The sequence below is a fragment of the Durio zibethinus genome, chromosome 1, assembly GCF_047325235.1.
Source record: "Durio zibethinus cultivar Kanyao isolate XHJ-2024 chromosome 1, ASM4732523v1, whole genome shotgun sequence".
In the NCBI taxonomy this organism is placed as follows: Eukaryota; Viridiplantae; Streptophyta; class Magnoliopsida; order Malvales; family Malvaceae; genus Durio; species Durio zibethinus.
In genome coordinates this window covers 9,520,590-9,540,160 of record NC_143162.1, presented here as the reverse complement: position 1 = coordinate 9,540,160, position 19,571 = coordinate 9,520,590, and the positions used below count along the sequence as shown (strand labels likewise).

Here is a 19,571-nt window from a genome sequence, read left to right as displayed (position 1 = left end):
ATTTATAAAAAAAGTTGAAAACAATAAAATATTTTTAAAAATTAAAATGATTTAAAAATTAAAATATTTAAAAATATGAAATTTACTGTTTCAAAATTTTTTTTAAAAAATTCAAAATCTAACTTTAAAAATAAAAATCAGATTTTTTTATAAATAAAATAAAATAATTATTAATAATTAGACCAACAATATGAAGTTCAACTCATACAAAAACGAAATTTTGTTGAAATTATACGAAATGACTAATTTAAAATTTAAAATTTTGTATAAATACAAAAATTATTTGAATAATTTAATTATTAATTTCGTTTATCCAAATTGTTACATCAACAAAGTCAACTATTATATCATCAAGTCAACAACAAAAAATTGACGAAATTAATAATTGAACTAAAATTATTAAGTCAAAATAATATAAAAACTTTCATAATAATATTGTATGAATTTTAAATTTTGAGAAAGTAAATAAACCTCCGGCATAATTTTACCTATTAGTTTCTATCAAATGTCATCCAGGCAAATAAGCTTTTATTCAAGTAAAATTGCAAGCTATTGCTTCAGCGTTCCAGCAGGAATAATTAGATTTTTAACAGAAAAACCTTTAATATAATCATTCATTCTTCTAGTCTACGATAGGAAGAGCATCAGGAGAAACTAAAAAAGGTGTTCCCTCCATGCCGAGGATTATCCAAATTCAACAAATAATAACTTCAGCGGAATCGAATGAACCCAAAAGTCTATCTATATTTTTTGCGTTGATGTATCTCTTTGATTACACCATCAGTTAGTGAATCAACATCATTATTCTTCCCAAAAAATTTTACGAATTCCATATTAGGATCCATTAAGTACCTGCATAAGAAAGAAAGACCAGAATCAATAGAAGTTGTGTTCTGTGTGATTTACAAGGGAAGTTCAGGATGTTCAGCATTAAGAATGAAAATCAAATTATTACAAAGTGTGCATACGAGAACAAGATTCCAGCTCACAAATAATAGGCTTCTTACTGCGGTGCATGAAATGCCAATTGCAGTGAATGGTTCAACAATTAGTAATTTCATCAGAAAATTGAATGATGCATGTTGAGAGGTTTAAGTACTTTACAGCAGTGCCACCCAAAGCCCACATTTACTACCATCCTTCCCTTTAGTAGCCAAAGAATTCTTCCCTTGCCATGACAATAAGTCTTCACTTGAAAAATTGAAAACCTTATCTTATTGCCTAGTCAAAAAAGTCTTGCCCGAAACAATTCCATCCTTTTCTAATTAGAGGTCCACTATTTGTGTTCATCACCGTCTACAATACTCCAAAATCTCTATACTCTACAAATGTCAATTGCCGGTTTGCGTTGAACATCATGCTGAACAAACTACAGATGCAGGTCAGAGCAAACAAGCATAAGGAAGCTAATACATACATGACTATGGAATGATCAACAAGGTAGTCTGAATCTTCCTCTTCTGTCTTCATATAATAAACTCGATATGCACGGGCAACTTTCTTGATCTCATCAGAGTTACCAGTTAACCCTACTAATTTTGGATGAAACTCTGCAAAAGTAGAAATATAATTACATAGCTAAGTGTTTTGATGAACCAAATTATAATAAGCATATGCAACTAGATCAAAATTGCATGCTTTGAAAAATACTATGAAGTACCTTTCACATATTCATGTACTTGCTCAGGGGTATCTCTCTCAGGATCAACAGAGATAAATACAGGCACAATTTCTATTCCCGCTTTTTCCTCTAAAAACAAAAGAAGATACCAAATAGAAATTATGACACTACAAATGGTACTGATCACTAGATATATTTCTAGTCTGACAAGTTCCTGTCCCATATTCTTGTTTCTATGCTAAATCCAGAATCAGATTATTTTCTTTGATTATAAGAAAGTTTTTAACGAATTAAACAAAAATACAATTCATAATTTTATGTTTCTGCCAAATGAAACTATCAGCAACTTACTTATTTTATCAATAGCAGCAGCTAGCTTTTGTAGCTCATCTGGGCAGATATCTGGGCAGTGTGTGAAGCCAAAATAAACCAAAGTCCATTTCCCCAAAAAATCCTTCTCAGTAACACGTTTTCCATCATGGTTTATAAGACTAAATGGGCCCCCAATGGCTGCTTTTCCAGCAGAAGGCCCCTCTTTTACAGCCTTTGAAGCATTACTTATTTCTGCAGCAGTAAAGCTTCAATCAATATTTGGGGGAAAGAAAAAAAAATATACTACTAATTAAAAATTCAAAATCACAGATATTTAATTCATCACCAAGCTGAATCAAAACAACTCTTTCCAGCCACAATTTATTTTCACGAAACTACTACTCTTAATAAAGCATTACACTTAAACCACATAATATCCTTCACGAAACGACATTTAAGAGACATATTATGATGCCCCAACTCGCGAGTTACAACTTTTAAAAGAGTCAGCTGCTTATTCTTATGTTTTGTTTCCCAGCAGAACCTTAAAACTAAAAAAACACAACTCACCATAGAATTGTACCTTCAATATGCCGTTTCTTTACTTTGTCGTAGTAAAGGATAATTCCAATTCCAGTGGCGAGCAGCAACAGGAAACTCAACCATGAAACAGGCTGTAAATGCCAATCCAATCAACACAAAATCCAAAAATTTTGATCCGAAAAAAGGGGAAATTTCAGAAAGAGAATCAAATGAAAAGCAATAAATAAAAAAATACCCCTCCGCGAACAGGTTTGCCTGCATCACCACTGTTCTGTTGTGACCCTCCAGCGTTTTGGGTTCCTTCAGAATTGGCTTTTGATGATGAAAATGATGACTTCTCTTGATTATCAGTAGCAGCAGTGGTAGAATTAGATAAATATCTTCCACAAATTCCCAAGGATTTGAAGTCAGCTCCAACAGCAATAGCCTATGGACCAAAAACAAAAATACTCATAAAATATTGAAAGAATTTAGTAGGTTTGTTTCGAAAGGAGAAGTAAGAAATGAGGAGGAAAGCGAACCGGTCGTAAGAAAGGGGGAGATGGAGGGTGAAGAGAGTCGGCCATTGGGGATGAAGCTGGAAAGGATGATCTACATTGGCTCAGAGTGTGGGTATAAAGACATCCACGAAAGTTTCGAAAACGACTTGCGTTTCTCCAAATAGCAGTAGCCATAGCTGAATGGATTAGATTCCTAATACGTTTGTTTTTCAGCTTTTGTCTTGTTGTGTTCTGATAAACCCTAGTGCGAAGGCAGAAGGGGTTTTCCAATGGGATTGAAATGGGTGAGAGTTGAGATCTGGTCTGGCCTCTTTTCTTTTTTGCAATAAATTCCAGTTGGATCTCTGGGCTGCTGGACACTGGACATATAGTTGGGCTTCCTTCTGCTAAGCTTCACCGGTAATTTTTGGGCCTCTAACTCTGCCTTTTTCCACTATTTATTTACTTATTTTGTAGTTAAGTGAATCTGAAAAAATTTCTCTTTGAAATCAATGGTTGCTTCCAACAATGCCCAAAAATCTCACTCACATGATCAGAATGGATACCATTTCTTTATTTGGTTTGGTTTTAAAAAAATATATGGCAACTTTGTATAAATCTTTGCACTTATCCAAATCTCCGGTACTATAGAGAAAAATAACTCCTTCCTTCCCTTTCACAAAGTTAGTCCGTTAACCAGACTTGAATAAATAGTTGATAATTTTTATGTTAAACCAAATAACAATTGAATGCAATGAACAAAAAAAATACCGCCAAGTCTCAACGATACCGATGCGTTTTCATATCATCAACCCTCTTTAGGGAAGGAATACATAATTTATTGTATATTTAATAATAAAAACTCAGAATACAAAAATATGTTCCAGCGGATTAGAAGCCCTAAAGTCCACCTCCTCTATTTCAGAGAATGAATAAACACAACACTAGATGAGATACGGCCTACAGATTATCAAACCTGCGAGAGTCACTGTTACAAATTGCCAAGTACTGTCATATCTGCCATATCACTGGCTTTTAGACTGCAACAAAAACAATATATGGTTAGAAACAATGATACATCCACCAAAGATAACATATCTAATATCAACTTAAATAGTAGCAGCTGACCTCCATATTTTTCGAGAGTTCTTTCATCTGTTCAGCAAGTTCTTGACTCTTCTTAGCAGCTGCATACACCAGAGCCAACAATTACCATCAGCAAGTTCTTTCATTGGTTCTATGTTGGATAACAATGGGCCAAATTGACATAAAGAAAAAAAAAAAAAAAGGACCACAGTAAATGAAGGAAACAAGCATATATGACATACCCATATTGGAAATATCATCTATCTTCTTTGATGTCCTCACAGCAAATCTCTGGAATGCAGGACTGAAAAATTAAAAACCAAATAAATTGAGAAACTAAGGTCGGTCCTGCAAAAGAATCACATATCACCAACACAATGCAAGTAAATCATTAAATAATGAAACTAGATGAAAAAAAAAAAAAAAAAAAAAACCCTCAACTCAAGTTATCTAAAACTATGAGAAAACTTTCCACAGGCCATTAAAGATCAAAGTGCAATTCTATTTTTGGGTTCATAGGAGATTTTTCAAACCTCGTGTAGACAATGCTTAGTACTTTACAGTATAGATATCCCTAACAAGTCTACCAAAGCAAACTAAAATTAATTATAACATAAGTTTCTGAAACAAAAATTGATCAAAAGCATTTGAATAGATCTACTAAATAAAAAGTTGGTAATATTTCCAATATATTTATAATGAAAAGGGAAAGGGACTGGTTATTTGAGGTAAAATCTTCCAAAATTAATACATAATGCATGACATGTTGCAGATGAAAATTTATGAAGATTTGAGGCACTCTTGCTTCAAGATAACGAGCTGAAGGGTCACAGACGAGCCCAAGCACACTAAGAAGGATGCTTCCAAAATTTGTTAACAAAACATTATCTCAAAGGACAACATGCTATTTACAAGCCTTCATACTCATCAAGAAATTTACTTCCTTTATACTCCACCTTTGTCCAGATATTACCCAATACGCAATTGGTCACAGGTAATGGAAATACTCAAGTGAAGATATAAATGCATTAATGATAATATAATTAAAAACAAAATAAATAATAAGAAAATCAAAGAAAGCTCTAACTATGTTTTAAATAATAATCAAATAAGAAGGTTACGGCCAGAGAAAAATCAAACACAAATGACACGAAAAGATTCTCAAACTTCCAAAGTTGCAGTTGTGTGGCAAATCACACCGCAAAAGTAATAACCTTAGGAAGTCATGAGCTTTACATTGCTTCAGCTAAACTGTTAGAGCGCGTTTGGTTTGTGGAAATCCACAAATTTTCCCCTAGAATATTGATGGTGGGTATTTGTTTCCCATGTTTGGTGCAGGGTAATCCAATTACGAGAGAATGTCAAATTCCCAACAGTACCCAAAGTACCGGAATAAAAAACCCACCTCTTTCTATGGTATTTTAGGATTCCATGGAAAAAAGTTGTCTTATTTCCAAATTTGACTTGAATAAAAAATTTCTCACATATCTGTTACCCTTTTGAAAAATAAATCCAAAACTCAATTTTAACTTTTTTTTTTAAAAATTTTCCTTATTTTTAATTCAGTTTTAATATGTGGCAATTAAAACATTTCAGGGAAGAAACGCCTTAATTGATAATCAATTAAGGTAAGGATCAATTAAGGCGTTTCTTTGTTGAAACACCTTAATTGATATCAATTAAGACATTCCTTTAATCAAACGACTTATTTGATGCTTTTTCCAAAATCTTTACAAAAGCATCACATAAGGCATTTCTTTGGACATACACCTTATTTGACCCATTCAAATAAGGTATTTTATTTTTACAAATGCCTTATTTGATGATTTTTCCAACATATTTACAAAGCCCATTCAAATAAGATGTTTCCTTTTTACAAATGCCTTATTTGATAGATGATTTTCTAGAATCTTTACAAATTCAACTAAGGCGTTTCCTTTAAACAAACACCTTATTTGATGCTTTTTCCATCATATTTACAAAAGCAAATAAGGCGTTTAGCTCTTCAATAAGCCATACTTGATTTTTTTTTTTTTTATGTTTTAATACAGCAAGTTCGGCTTGATGTCTGGTTAAACATTGTATTTGGGTATATTTAACTAAAAAAAATTAAAATCTTTCTTTTCTTATACTGCTAAAGGTATCATTTGTCGTTTGGGTTTCTTTTATTAAAACAAAATGAAAGGTTGCTTACAACTTGTCAAGGAGATTATGGTAATTATATATGAATTAATAAACCAAAATCCTCCCAACCATATGAGTAAATCTGATTATAGGATGTTCTGAAAATCAAACAAAACCCCGGGTATCACACTTTCCCCCAGAATAACCAAACGCCCCTTTAAGGAATAATTAACCTAAACTCCAACGGCCTAAAATGAAGCTTCAATCAAACAATTTTCTATGTCATAAAAATTCCTTATAAACTATTACAGAAAATTTGTATTTTAAAGGCACTTTAAAAATTCCTAATTTTCAGCACGATTGAAATTAAATTGAAGAAATGAAAAATATGAACAAAAATAATTCGAAATCATTACCTGTTTGCAAGTCTATCAACGACAAGTTCATTGATGACGTAAGACATAACTCTATGCATGAAATTCCCTCCGGCCATGATCACTTTTCGAAAATCTGATAAAAACTCTAAATCGCAATCATCAGATTAAAAATCCCAAAATTAATTAAGCCCTTTTTTTTTATTTTGCAAAAAAATAAGTATTATTAATCATGTAACAGGTAAAGTAAAAAAGAAAATCCGCGCTAAGGGCTTTCAATATTTAAAGAGGAAATATGGAATTTTACCTCCCAAAGCCAAACGATGAACAAGAAGCAAGCTCCAATGTTTCTCACAGTTACCTGATTTCTCTTTGGGTGTCTTGAATTTCGTTATACCAGGTCGCAGCCGCAGGGGTTTTTCATTTTCTTTTGTGGTTGAAGCTGTGTTAGGGACTGGGGAATTTGTCTCTCCAAGTTTTAGTTGGATCATTCACGGCCTTGGATTCACGGGCCAGAAAACTCTTTTGTACAAAAGAAAGAAAAGTTAAGGTCCATGGGCCTTCATTCACTTAGAATCACTATTTTTGTTCGTTTGGTTGGAAAAGAAAGTCATTTCAACAATAATTTTTATTTTCACCAACTTTAATGAAAATTGCATTTTTCACAACTTTAATAACATTTTCACCAACTTTATCTAAATGTCATTTTGGAGACCTATAGGCTACTGCCACTCTCTTTTTTTTTTTTTTTATCAATATTTCATATTCAAATGTAATCAAAGGCAGAACTTGACATTTTGTAATGATATTTTTAATGAGCTTGATTTTGTATTTTTATTTAAAACGGAGTTGTTAAGTATTATTATCAACATATTTTTCTTAAAGTGTTATTTTTTTTATATTACTTGTTGAACATTTTCATGCATGATATTATAAAAAATGAAATTAAAAACCTGCAACAATACGGAAGATGTGACACTTGTAATTTTTATTTTCACCTACTTAATAATATTGTCATCACCTTGTACTTGTCGAAGATTTTGGTCATGAAATTTCGCTATTTAACTTTATGAAATATATCAAAAAGTGTAAAAGGTAAAAAGCAAATGTTTGACTTTTGGCCTTCTAATTAAAAAATAAAATGAATTTGCACTTTTTACCAAAAAAAAAAAAAAACTGCACATTTTAGTTTGTTTGTTATTGAACTTGAGAATTTGACTAATTATGATCAAAGAAATTAAGACATTTTATTTTGTTTTATAAAAAAAATTATTAAATATTGTCTTTTAAAGATAACTGAAATGAATTAAACTTTAAATTTAATTCAATTCTTGTAATTTGATAGTTCACATTCCATGCAAAATTTCAATTTCTTAATTATTAAATTTTGGTGGTCAACTCGTTAGATAAAGAGCATTTTTATGGATGGGCTATCTATTTTGCTAGCTAACTTTCTTGTCTTCTTTAATAATTTTAACATCAAGAATTAAATGAAGCTTTCATGTCAAATTTCTCCAAATCTTCAATTAAATTGTTGGTGCCTTTTGGAGTTTAATATCCATTTCATTCAAACATCTTTACTATTATTCATCTTCAGCCCAGAAGATACATTTAATTGATGATCGATTGGAGCTTAATTAAAAGTTCTTTCCTTGTCACAGGTTTTGTCCAAAAAAAAAAAAAAAACAGAAGAAATTGCTTAATTTGCTAAAAAATACTACTTGCAGATACAAATGAAAAACTTTGAACACATATTAAACATATGGATTTTCTGTTTTTTTTTTTTTTTTTGGGTGAAAAAGGAAAAATCTACAAATGTGCTAAAAATATTTGATTCCAAGTATCTGGAACTCCAGGCAGGCACCAATGGATGCAATCTGCATGGCGTCGTGGGTCTCCTTTTTCCTCATCATTTAATAACCTTCCTCCAGTCTCTGTATAAATTGATGAATGTGCATCAATTCTGTACTGTGAGAGCTGTGTTATATTCAGAACTGTAACAGGAACTTTCATTTTCTTCAACACACCATCCACCACACTCATCATCTTCTTGTCAGAACCATTTCCCCAGAACTTCTTCTTCATCACTGGCTTCGTTTCATTGAAGCATTTCAGTCCATCTTCCCTGCCCCAATCTTCGCTTCTGCAGAGAAAGAGATTAAATTGTTAGAGTTGGAAAAACAGTTAACAACAATGATGGCGTAGTCTGTTGATGCGGTGTTGACTCTTAATTTTGGCCATCAATGATCCGGATTCAATCCCGAGTAACCCCATGTACAACAAAAAGAAAAAAAAAAGAAATTTATTCAAGGTAGATACAGGCATGCAAGAGAATTAAAAAGAGACCTTGTATGTACAGGGGACAGAGTTGTGAAGAAGATACGAGTCTTGTTGGGATTTATAGTTGAATCAATCCAGTTAGCCCATGTCTTCAAACCAATTTTGTAGGCAACCGGTGCATCCAGCTCTGCAAAACCATCTTCACCATTTGCGAAGGAACCCCATCTGTTCTTAACAGAAAGTAATGCAAAAAATTAAAAGCTTAACTGACAATGATTTGATTAGTTAAAACTAATTACTGAGAACTTACAACGTCTTGAGCCTAAGCCCACTCATCCACCAAACATAAGTATTAAACGCAAGGATATCAGCTCCTTCCCAGTGTTTGGAGTGCTTGGCAACTGAATCCACTTTTAGTATTCTCTTCTTTGGATCTAAAACATCGATATCCGTGTTGGATTCAACAAGAAATGGAGCCCAGTAAAATTCAATAGTTGCATTATATTCCTGCAAAATTTAAAAATTTAATGGGATTGAGAAGCATTAGCTTTGTTTCCTGATAACCTTTTCGTTTTACATTCAAGCAATGGAACTGGAAGTCTGTCAATTGTTAAGGGGCATAATTATGAAATTGATACCTTGGCTTTGAAGACAGAACGAACTTTTCCTTGTTTCATAGACTTCTTTTCTGGAGCTATAGTCCATTCAATCATACAAATGAAAGATTCCCATTGATTTCTTTGAAGGGAATCCCCTACAAAGAGTAGCCTCTTTCCCCGAAGCTTTTTTAGTGCAAGTTCTGGATTGAATCTACACAGATAGAAACATTAGAAGAATAGAAAATAGTACTACAAGAAACAGTTTCATTTCCATGCATGAATATATGTCTGAAACTAAAAAAGAATATAAAGTTTCTTACCTAGGCAAGCTGCAGTCCTCTGGCTGCCATTCCCAGTGAAGGTAGTCGAAATCAAGCCGACCATTTTTCACACAAGAAAATTGCCTGTCGAGGTATGGACAACTTCTATCTGTGTACAAAGGCTTAATAGAACGGTTGAACACCCACATCCCGTGAGCGATATTACATTCTTCAGCGTCAAACTCGAACCTGTCATCGATTTCGTGGTTTTCTAGGTTCTCTTCTGCAGCTTTATCCTCTGTTAGACAAGGACATTTCAACATTAAAATCTTTGTGCTGGAATTTTGAACAGGAAAAATAATTTCCAACTATTAACAAAACCAAACCCTGTTTGAATTGCTTAGCTATAGAGTTACTTACTAGCTTTTGTAACAGCACCTCTTTTTGCACAGGATTGGGATTTGAGAATAGAATTTGAAGAAAGAAAACTTAGTCGTTCCGTATATAAGAGAGCAAGGAATGCAAAACTGCAGACTATAACTGTGATAATAGAAAGATGTAACTTTCCTCTGTAAGATTTCATCATGATGGTTGAAGGAGATGCTGCAAAGCTCATGGTTGGAGGGAGAGGGGAAAGCTGAGAGAAATTAAACTCAACAGTGTGGGATAAAAAAGTATGAGCTAGCTGGGGCAATAGAATGATAACAACTTTTTTATTTCTTTCTTTTTTTTTTTTTTAATTTTTAATTTTACGAGTGTTTTGAGTAGGAGTAAAGCTAAAGACATGTATGGTTGGGTTGGGCGCTCTAACATCCTTTTTAATTAGTAAAAAATAGTGGAGGTTAGAGAGTAAGTTGAAAGGCTAACATCTTTGGACTCCTCCTCTCTTCTCCCATAGCTATTGTGGAATCTACATGTTCCCAATAACCACTTGAGTGTCGTTGCCATCAAATTTAGACGGTTTAGAATATTTTCATTAGGTGGGAGAAATTAATGAAGTATTTGTTAATAACAGGAGCCAGGAGTACTGAAGCAATAATCTCTCATCTGTCTCTCTCTTTTTGACTTCTTTGTGTTCATATGCATCATTGCTGAATACGATCAATTTATTATTATTTTAAAAATTTATTCATTAATAAAATAATATTATTTAATTCACTGATAATATATAAAATCTATACATTAACCAAATATAAAAAATAAACCCATATATATTTATGTTGTAAATGGAGAAGCAGAAAGGAAATCCCACTAGTTGGAAAATGCCTTCTGTTGAAAACAGAGTCAAGTTCATATATATAACTTCTTATAAAAGTAAATCATCAAGTCTCGTGAACAAGCCGTTGGAGAATATTGGCATGCTCATCATGGTATTTTTTCATAGCTTTTTTTTTTTTTTTCTTTTGTTGAAACGAAGGGAAATGGCTGGTGCTTTTATTTTAAACCAAAGCTGAGCCTTTTCTCCCTTGATTCCTCATTAATATGCACGTTTGCTTACATTTGCCTCCAAAATTTGACTGGGAAAAAATGACATTTTGATAGAAAAGCGCATTTTATTCAAACTTGGGAAAAGTTGTAATAAATTCTCCTAATAGGGTTTATAGTTCGTAGAATCTTGAATTTCAAGAGAAAATGTAATTTTTAAGAAAATGCGATACTCAAGATTTTTTTTTTATTTTCAAGACATCTTATATTCAATTCATTTATTTAGTTGGGGAGAATTCACGTATATTAATTCTTAAATAATTATTATAATCTCATTAATATATATGATGTCAACTTTTTATTAGTTTTTATTAATAATAAATATCCAAATGACAAATGATACATTTAACAGCAAAAAAATTTTATTTTATTTTATTGTTATTTTTATTTTTATTTATAAAATATCATCAATAAAAAAATATTAAGAATTATTTAAGTGTTTTTGGTTGAGAAACGCCTTAAATAATCCTTTTTATTTTTTTAAAAATGATTATTTAAGATGTTTTTTGTTTAAAAATACCTTAAATAAATGCCATCTAAAAAATATAAGGAGATTATTAGAAAGTGTTTTTATAATATCTAATATTTTTTAAAATAGATTATTTAAGGCGTTTTTTATTAAAACACCTTAAATAATCCATTTCCTTACTTATAACATTTAAGAGATAAAATATAAAAAAATTAGAGTAGTTTAGTCAATTAGAGTATATGGTTATTAACCATACAGTTGTAGGTTCATTGCTTTCTTTTAACACTTTAATGTTTTTCTAAGGGGATTATTTAATACCCTTCAATTTTTTGGACCATATTATTTAAGGTATTTTTGACTAAAAATGCTTTAAATAATCATTTTCATTATTTATAAGATCTAAAAAATAAAATATAAAAAAATTGAAGTAGCTCAGTTGGTTAAAGCATATGATTTTAACTATAAGGTTGTAAATTTGACTCTTTTTTTTAGCATTTATTTTGAGAGATTACTCTTTTTAGGATTATTTAAGGTATTTTCTAGCTAAAAAATATCTTAAATGATGCTGATCAATTTTTTTAGAGGATTATTTAAGGCATTTTCTGGCAAAAAAGTCATTAATTGCAATATAAAAAAAAAATTTAGCAAAAAAAATCTATAACTGACTTGCAGTCACTTTCAAACATACCTTTCAAAATAGTAACAGCTATTTCATAATCTTTTATTTAGGTCAAATTTGAAAATAACGTAATTTTTTCCTCGAAATCCTAGAATACCACAAGGATATGTGGGTTTTTTATTCTAAAACTTTGGGTACTATTGAGAATCTGTAACTTTCCCTTGGAATCAGATTACCTTAAACCATATGTTAGAATCAAATATCTAACAGTAAGATTCGAAAGGAAAATACATGAATTTCCTTGAACCAAACGCCCATTAATAGTTAATCTTTTTCTTTTTAGTACAATTAGAAATTCTTTTTTAATGTCATAAAAAGTAGAATTAACATCTATTCTCAAATAAATAAGAGAAGTGGAGATGTTAATGAAGAAATAGGAAAAGCATAGTGTCCTCAGCTATTATTTCTAATCTACCAACTCACATGTAAAATAGTTGTGCTAAGCTCCAACCTAAGGGTATTCTTGAGAGAATAAAAGAAGGAAGAGAGCAATTAAATGCAAAGGCAGAAAGTGTTTCCTGCATTTGCATTCAGACGGGCAAGTTAGATATCAGAATAAGAAAGATTTAAATGGGAGAAACATAAAAAGTTAGAACAAGATAGAACTTTTAATGATAATATATGGATGTTTATATTTATAGGTAAGAGGTAGAAAACCAATAGGGGAAACAATGACATAGTCGAACTGATATGGCACTGAATATGTTAGGTTGACACAAATGTCTAAAATACCCCTAATTGTCTGTTGATAGTCTCTAATAAAGAAAAAAATCATAATACCCTTCTGATCGCTAAATGCCCCCAATATTTTATCTCTCCATCGAGCAATTTAAGTATCAAATTATTGGGCATGTGGTTAATTTATTTTGCATATATTGGTCAGTTTAAAAGGGTCACTAGGGATCCAATCTCCTTTGGGCTGAGGTCATAAATCCATGAGATTGATGTGAGGGCCAGCATCAAAAGGTGATATTTGTTGTTCATTTTGATCCGAGCTGTCCTAGTGTGTGTTGACTTGACATAAGTCTGATCTTACGCGTGTGCTTTAGGTTAAATATATGACTCGTTTGAAAGTTATCGAAATGTCTCTTATCTAGGATGATCCAAGGTGAAGACAAAAGGTTTAAGAGGGTTGAAGAGTTCATTTGGCTAATGTAAGATTTAAACATTTTCAAGAACTCGAATCCTTGTTTACGCTCTAATGGTGATTAGTTCGACCTGAGGACCTATTCAATCTAATTGGTATGATCGGTTTAGGTGGTTAATGTCACATCAAATAAGGAGAAAAGTTGTTTTGGTGGTAAAATTCAGAGCAAGGAAGGTGAAAAAATGCTCTCTAATACATCTTGACACATGGTGCAATTTAGGTTATTCATCTGATTTGGGGAATGACTAGATAAAAGGTTGTTGGGACCTTTATTTTTCACCTTTTTTATTTTTTTACTTTTAATTTGACCTAAGCTTTTTTACCTTAAAATTTTTTTAGTCTTTCTTGACCTTATAATTTTTTTTCTTTCAACTGTTCTTTCCATATATCTTGGTATATATTCTTTCCTTTATGTCTTTTAGTGTTAGTTTTGAGGATGCAGGGAGCTTCAAGGTAGAGCCAAGGAGAGGTTGACTTAAAAAAGATGATGATGATTTAGTCCCACCAGTCATCAAAAGTCAAGATTACAAAAAGATGGCCTATTAGCTCAACCTAATATATAAGGAAAAGTAGTAATGAATTGATGAAAATGCTTAGGTAAATGGATAACGGGTCTTGAGACGAATGAGTTATGCTCAGATAGACTTTGATTTGGAAAATTAACCTTTTTTTCCTTTATCCCAAGTCAATCCATCTTTTACGATTAACCTTTTATTCATCTTTGGCTGTTCCCCATTCTGGGACTTAGTCTCATCAACCTTTTTCCTTTTTTGCTTCATGTCTTATAAATACTCTCATTATTTTTTTCTTTTTTTTTAATCAAATTCTATTGATATCTTTTCTCCTTTTGAGAAGTTTTTTCATCTTTTTTCTTCTCTCGAGGTCATGTTACTCCTTCGCTACTGCTCTAACTTGGAATTTTGCTCTTATTCAGGAGTTTGAGTCTTTTGAAGGTGAATACTTTGATGACAAAGAGGAACAATAGAAGAAAAATACCCATGTTAAGGAAGATGCTGGTAAGAAGGGAAGCTTTTTTAAACCAGATAAGTTGGTTGAAGTTTTTATATGTACCTTATACTCTTTAGGTATGATCTTCAAAAACATGATAAGAAACTTAAAAAAGGTAAGGTTAATTTTAAAAACTACTTAAATATGTATTCAGCTATGGAGTAAACTTTTACTTTTTAGAGGATGAGTATAGTATATTAATGTCGAACTTCTCAAATTGGGTTATCAATAAGCTAGAGCCTCATCAACTCTAGTTATATTGGGATTCAATATGGCCAGTCTAAGGTTCCTCCTTCAGTTTTTGTTTATTTCAATTTTTAATTCTTATATTTTAGCAATCACCTAACTCACTTCTAATTCAATATGGTACATAGTAAGACTTATAGTTTTTTGTCAACACTTAGCCATTTTTCCCAACTTTCCTCTATTTAGGGATTTTTTTTCCATAAAAAAATACTATAGTGATAAGAGGTGGTTTTATGCCACAATTTGACCTAATAAAAAGTTGTTTGCAGATTATTTGAGCTCCATCAAAAACTAAAAGTTGCACTTCTTTTACCTTCAAAAGGAAAAGAAAAATAAAGATAATAAGTTTAAGGTCAAGGCCTAAAAGATAATAAATAAGCCCAATAATTTTATTGATGTACCTGTTGCTCATTTTATCCAGGACCACACAATCAGGATAAAATAATGGAATACACCCGAAAGAAAGAACTCGTCATAGATGCCTACATGCTGACCTCTCTCAAAATGATAAACAAATCAAATTATTAGGGTGAGTGTGAGGTAATCTCATAAGATTTTTATTTTATTTGATTTTTCTCTAACTTTTAGCTTGATTTTGTAGAGATGTCTTCCAACTTAGTGAAAGACTTTGACTTCTCCTTTTTTTTCTACAAACCAAGGCCCAAAAAGGTTCAGAATAAAAAGATTCAGCTTGATGCCCCCTCTGAAGTGGAAAATAAAGTGGTGAATCCCATGATGAATAAACGATCAAGCTCTTTAGCTCAGCCCTCCATCGCCATTAAAAAGCATAAGATGACAACACATTGGGAGCTTTCACAATAGCTCTTCATCTTGTAAAGGAATCGATGACCAATGCCTCTTTTTTTACCTTAAACTTAAGTCCAGAGTTTTGAGGCCCAGTTCAAAAAAAATTTTTACTAGCCTAGAGTACATTCTTAGTGAAAACCCACTAGAAAGTTCTGATGTGGTCAGAAGGTTATGCAAAGTCGCAGTTCCTCCCAATAATAAGTATCACTTCATTTTAGCCTAGTTATTTCGTTGTTATTTACTTTTTTATTTTTCTAAGTCTGAGTTTATCTTTTACAGTTTACTAAAAACTCTCATCTTAGCCTACTAACAATGCTAGTCAAGCTCTATACTGTACCTACCTTACCATGGTGTATATGCTCAAGGTCAAAAAAGACTTGACTGCCTAGGGTGAGGAACATAAAAAAGGTGTAGAAGCCCTAGCCAGTCTGAGGTCCAGTCTTAGTGTTTCTCATAAAAAAAATCAAGCAAAAAAAAGTAGATGAACTGACGGCCAAACTAGAAGGCATACACATAGCAAAAGCCTTAGCATAGTCCATGAAAGAACAGGCTAAGTTGAAGCTTAGAGAAGCTCAAGCTAAAATTATAAAGCTGAAGTCTTAGTGAGATACTGAGGTGAAAGAGAAAAAAAATCAAAGAAAAGGCCAAAAAAGTCTATAGGGATGAGGTCATTTAAAAGTTCAAAGCCTTTGGAGAATTCACTTAGCTTTAGATGGAATTCTTAAGGAAAATTATCCTCAATGCCTTTAAGCTCACGAAGAAAGAAGTGTTGTGCAAGCATGCAGACCTCAACCTCAATTTTTCTAACATTAGCTTGAACAACACTAGGATGAGGCCTCATCCATATCATTTTTATGAAAAAGAGAAAATTGATGAAGATGTAGCTATGGACACCGAACTCAATGTTGCTTTTGCCTTTGAGGTCAATAAGGGGCCTACTACTGCTGCTACTACTAATGCTAACCAAGGTGTTGCTAGTAATGCTTGAGAGGCATTTTTTATTTTTTTGTTGATTTTTTGTAAATTTTTATTTAAGTATAAGGTTGTATTTTCATGGTCACCCACACCAACTGACATTATTCACCAAAACTTTTGTCAATGGATAATTCTTTGTATCAATCTTATAAAGATTAATGAAAAATGAAATTTTTGTTTATGTATTAGTTTGATTTTGTTTCCCTTTTACTTTTTTAATTATTCAAGTGAAAGAGTTCAAGTTTAAGCTCAGATAATAACCCACTGCATGATTTGGTAGTTTAAGTTCAAAGAACTTAGCTCGACTGACTCAAAATGATTCAACCAAATGTTAACTTGAATCAAAATAATTCAAAGTCTCAACTTAATTCAAGTGAGCTTAAAATTTAGCTAAATGTTCAAGAATATTTTAAATATCTTGATACAAATCTTAGGTTAAACTACTTTAGGTTGATTGAAACCTTAGCTCATAAGTTAAAATAGACATATTTGACTTTAAGTCTCAGGTTAGACTTAGTTGCGGTTATATTAGGTTCGATAAAACCCAATTTTAAGACTCACAGTAAACATAATCATTATAACTTCATTCAATGATTTTAGATTACAAGTATGAGCTTGGCTAAGTTCAAGCTATTAATAGTACACTTTTAAATTATCTGCATTTCATGTCATCAGGATGTGACTACTATTCATGTCCTGTAATCTATGAGTTGCATCATAGATGACTTCCTTAACCATATAAGGTCCTTTCTAGGTCGAGACTAACTTGCCACATCGATCATCAACTTTTGAAAGTTTAATCTTTCAAAGTACCAGGTCACTCTTTTTAATGTTCTTACATAAAACTTTCTTGTTGTAGTAGTTGGATACCCTTCGTTGGTAAGCTGTTATTCGAGTTAAGGCCATATCTCTTTGTTTTTCAACTAAATCTAGATTGGTCTTTAGGGCCTTTTTATTTTTTTTCCTTGACCTTAATTCAACTTTCAAGCTTAAGAGATCAATCTTAACGGGTACCACGACTTTTGTTTCAATATTAAGTGGAAAAAGGTTTCTCTTGTAAGGACTTTTATGGTTGTCTTCATGGCCTCTAGTACTCTAGAGAGCTTATTAGCCCATTTTCCCTTGACTTCGTCTAACTTTTTTTTTAGGGTTTCCAATATCGTCTTATTGGTGGCCTCCGCTTATCTATTTGATTAAGGGTGGATAACTGACGTGAATCTTAAATCAATATGAAGGTTAAAATACCATTCTTTGAACTTTAGATTTTTAAATTATTTGTCATTATCCGTTACTATAGACTGAAGTAAGCCAAACCTATAAAACTGAAGTAAGCCAAACCTATAGACTATATTTTTTCACATAAATTTCTTAACTTGGGCTTTTGTTATAGTAGTTAGAATCTCGATTTTCAGACATTTCATAAAATAATCTATCGATACCAGAATAAATCTCTTCTATCTTATGGCTAGGTGAATGGTCCAAAGACATCCATCCTCTATTACATGAAGGGCCAAAGGCTAATGATGGGAGTGAACTCAATTGATGAAAGATATTGCACATGGGTGAATCTTTGGTATTTATCACATCTTTTCACTAGGTCAGTTGCATCCCTTTTAATGGTAGGCTAATAATAACCTTGCTTAAGTACTTCACAAGCAAGCGATTAAGGTTTAAGGTGATTTTCACATTTCTTTTCATAAATTTTCCTAAAGATGTAGTTTTCTTCTTCATCATCTATACATCTTAAATAAAAAAGACTAAAAGATCTTTTATATAACTTTTCATTGGTTATAGTGTACTAAAGAACCTTTCTTATCAAGGCCTTAGTTTGGACCTTATCTTTAAACAGTTCTCTTGTGGTTAGGTATGCATTGATCAGGATTGTCCAAGTTTTTTTCCTTAATTTGTATAACTAGTTTCTCTTTAGTGCTCTTTTGTACCAATTATTCCACTAAGACTTGGCTTAAATTTTTTGGTATCATCCTTAAAACCAACTTAGATAGAGAATCTACCAATGAGTTTTTTTACCTTGTTATTTTTCTCACATTAGCTTTCATTAAGTATTTTCAGATTCTTTTCCCTAACTTTGAACTTATCATTTATCTGATTTACTACTAACTGAAAATCACTATATATAGTTACATGCTTCAAATTTAGCTCAGTTGCTAGTTTTAGGCTGACTATCAATATTTTATACTTGACCTCATTATTAGATGCATTAAATTTGAATTGTAGGGTGTGTTGATATCGTAGGCCTTTTGGATTGATAAGGATAAGGCCAACCCTACCTCTGTGGTTAGTAGCAGTTCCATCGATAAAAAGTTTTCACATCTATTTTTCTTTAACTTTTTTATTCTTCTCAAGTTATTTGTCAGAATGAGTTGATGTCTATTAATACTTGGAATTTTAAGATCAACTTGGGGAATATATATTACTTGAATTCATTAAACTCTATTACCCGCTTAATTTTTCTACCTGATAACTTTAGTTTTTGTAAGTCATGCTTGAGTGGTTGATCGGTTAATAATGAATTGTGTAAGCTTGGAAGTATGGCATGAGGTTTTTGGTTATTATGACAATCACGTAGGTTAACTTTTTTATCTTGGTGTAGTTTACCTTTGACCCTATCAGTATTTTATTCATAAAGTAGATCGACCTATGTTTTTCCTCTTTTTCTCGAATCAAAATCAAGCTATGGCCTAATCGATATTGGTTAAATATAGATACAATATTTCATTAGGCCTTGGTTAGAAAGGATAAGTGAGGAAAACAAGAACTCTTTAAGTTCATCAAATGCTTTCTGACACTGAAAGGTCTATTTGAAGTTGTAAATGTTTTTAAAGATCTTGAAAAATGATAGGTATTACTATACCGATAAGGATATAAACTTGTTTAGAGTAGTTATCTCCTGATTAATCTCTATACTTTTTTTACTAAGGTTGGTACTTTCATATCTAAGATTGTCTAAAGCTTATCTAGGTTCATCTTTATCTCTCTTTTATTGGCTATGTAGCTAAGAAATTTATCCGACGTGACTCTAAATGCACACTTGCTTAAATTAAGTGTCATGTTGTACC

At 31.8% G+C, this 19,571-nt stretch overlaps 3 protein-coding genes across 9 annotated transcripts; all 3 read right to left on the bottom strand.

The window, feature by feature from the left end:
- Nucleotides 1–511: 511 nt before the first annotated feature.
- On the bottom strand, nucleotides 512–3,317 carry LOC111312065 (cytochrome c oxidase assembly factor HCC1-like). 2 transcript variants are annotated; one of them, XM_022912029.2, is made up of 7 exons: nucleotides 2,998–3,277; nucleotides 2,712–2,903; nucleotides 2,517–2,607; nucleotides 1,973–2,185; nucleotides 1,661–1,750; nucleotides 1,418–1,550; nucleotides 512–852 (listed from the first exon to the last, which is right to left on the bottom strand). In XM_022912029.2, exons 1-7 carry the CDS (start codon nucleotides 3,148–3,150, stop codon nucleotides 738–740), a joined length of 987 nt encoding a protein of 328 aa, XP_022767764.2. In that variant the 5' UTR covers nucleotides 3,151–3,277; the 3' UTR covers nucleotides 512–737. The 2 variants fall into 2 exon arrangements, with proteins under 2 accessions (XP_022767764.2, XP_022767763.2); XM_022912028.2 differs by lacking the exon at nucleotides 512–852 and having other exon boundaries at nucleotides 1,056–1,550; nucleotides 2,998–3,317.
- A 406-nt stretch (nucleotides 3,318–3,723) lies between these two features.
- Nucleotides 3,724–7,044, bottom strand: LOC111312066 (uncharacterized). 6 transcript variants are annotated; one of them, XM_022912032.2, is made up of 5 exons: nucleotides 6,847–7,009; nucleotides 6,582–6,687; nucleotides 4,284–4,345; nucleotides 4,084–4,142; nucleotides 3,724–3,995 (listed from the first exon to the last, which is right to left on the bottom strand). In XM_022912032.2, the coding sequence occupies exons 2-5, from the start codon at nucleotides 6,656–6,658 to the stop codon at nucleotides 3,981–3,983; spliced, it is 213 nt and encodes a 70-aa protein (XP_022767767.2). In that variant the 5' UTR covers nucleotides 6,659–6,687; nucleotides 6,847–7,009; the 3' UTR covers nucleotides 3,724–3,980. The 6 variants fall into 6 exon arrangements, with proteins under 6 accessions (XP_022767767.2, XP_022767768.2, XP_089618893.1 ...); XM_022912033.2 differs by having other exon boundaries at nucleotides 6,582–6,675; nucleotides 6,847–7,005; XM_089762767.1 differs by lacking the exon at nucleotides 3,724–3,995 and having other exon boundaries at nucleotides 4,060–4,142; nucleotides 6,582–6,675; nucleotides 6,901–7,044.
- Nucleotides 7,045–8,223: 1,179 nt separating this feature from the next.
- Nucleotides 8,224–10,367, bottom strand: LOC111311130 (protein trichome birefringence-like 3). Its single transcript, XM_022910501.2, has 6 exons — nucleotides 10,099–10,367; nucleotides 9,739–9,976; nucleotides 9,458–9,629; nucleotides 9,130–9,326; nucleotides 8,886–9,044; nucleotides 8,224–8,682 (listed from the first exon to the last, which is right to left on the bottom strand). Exons 1-6 carry the CDS (start codon nucleotides 10,292–10,294, stop codon nucleotides 8,349–8,351), a joined length of 1,296 nt encoding a protein of 431 aa, XP_022766236.2. The 5' UTR covers nucleotides 10,295–10,367; the 3' UTR covers nucleotides 8,224–8,348.
- Between the last annotated feature and the right edge of the window lie 9,204 nt (nucleotides 10,368–19,571).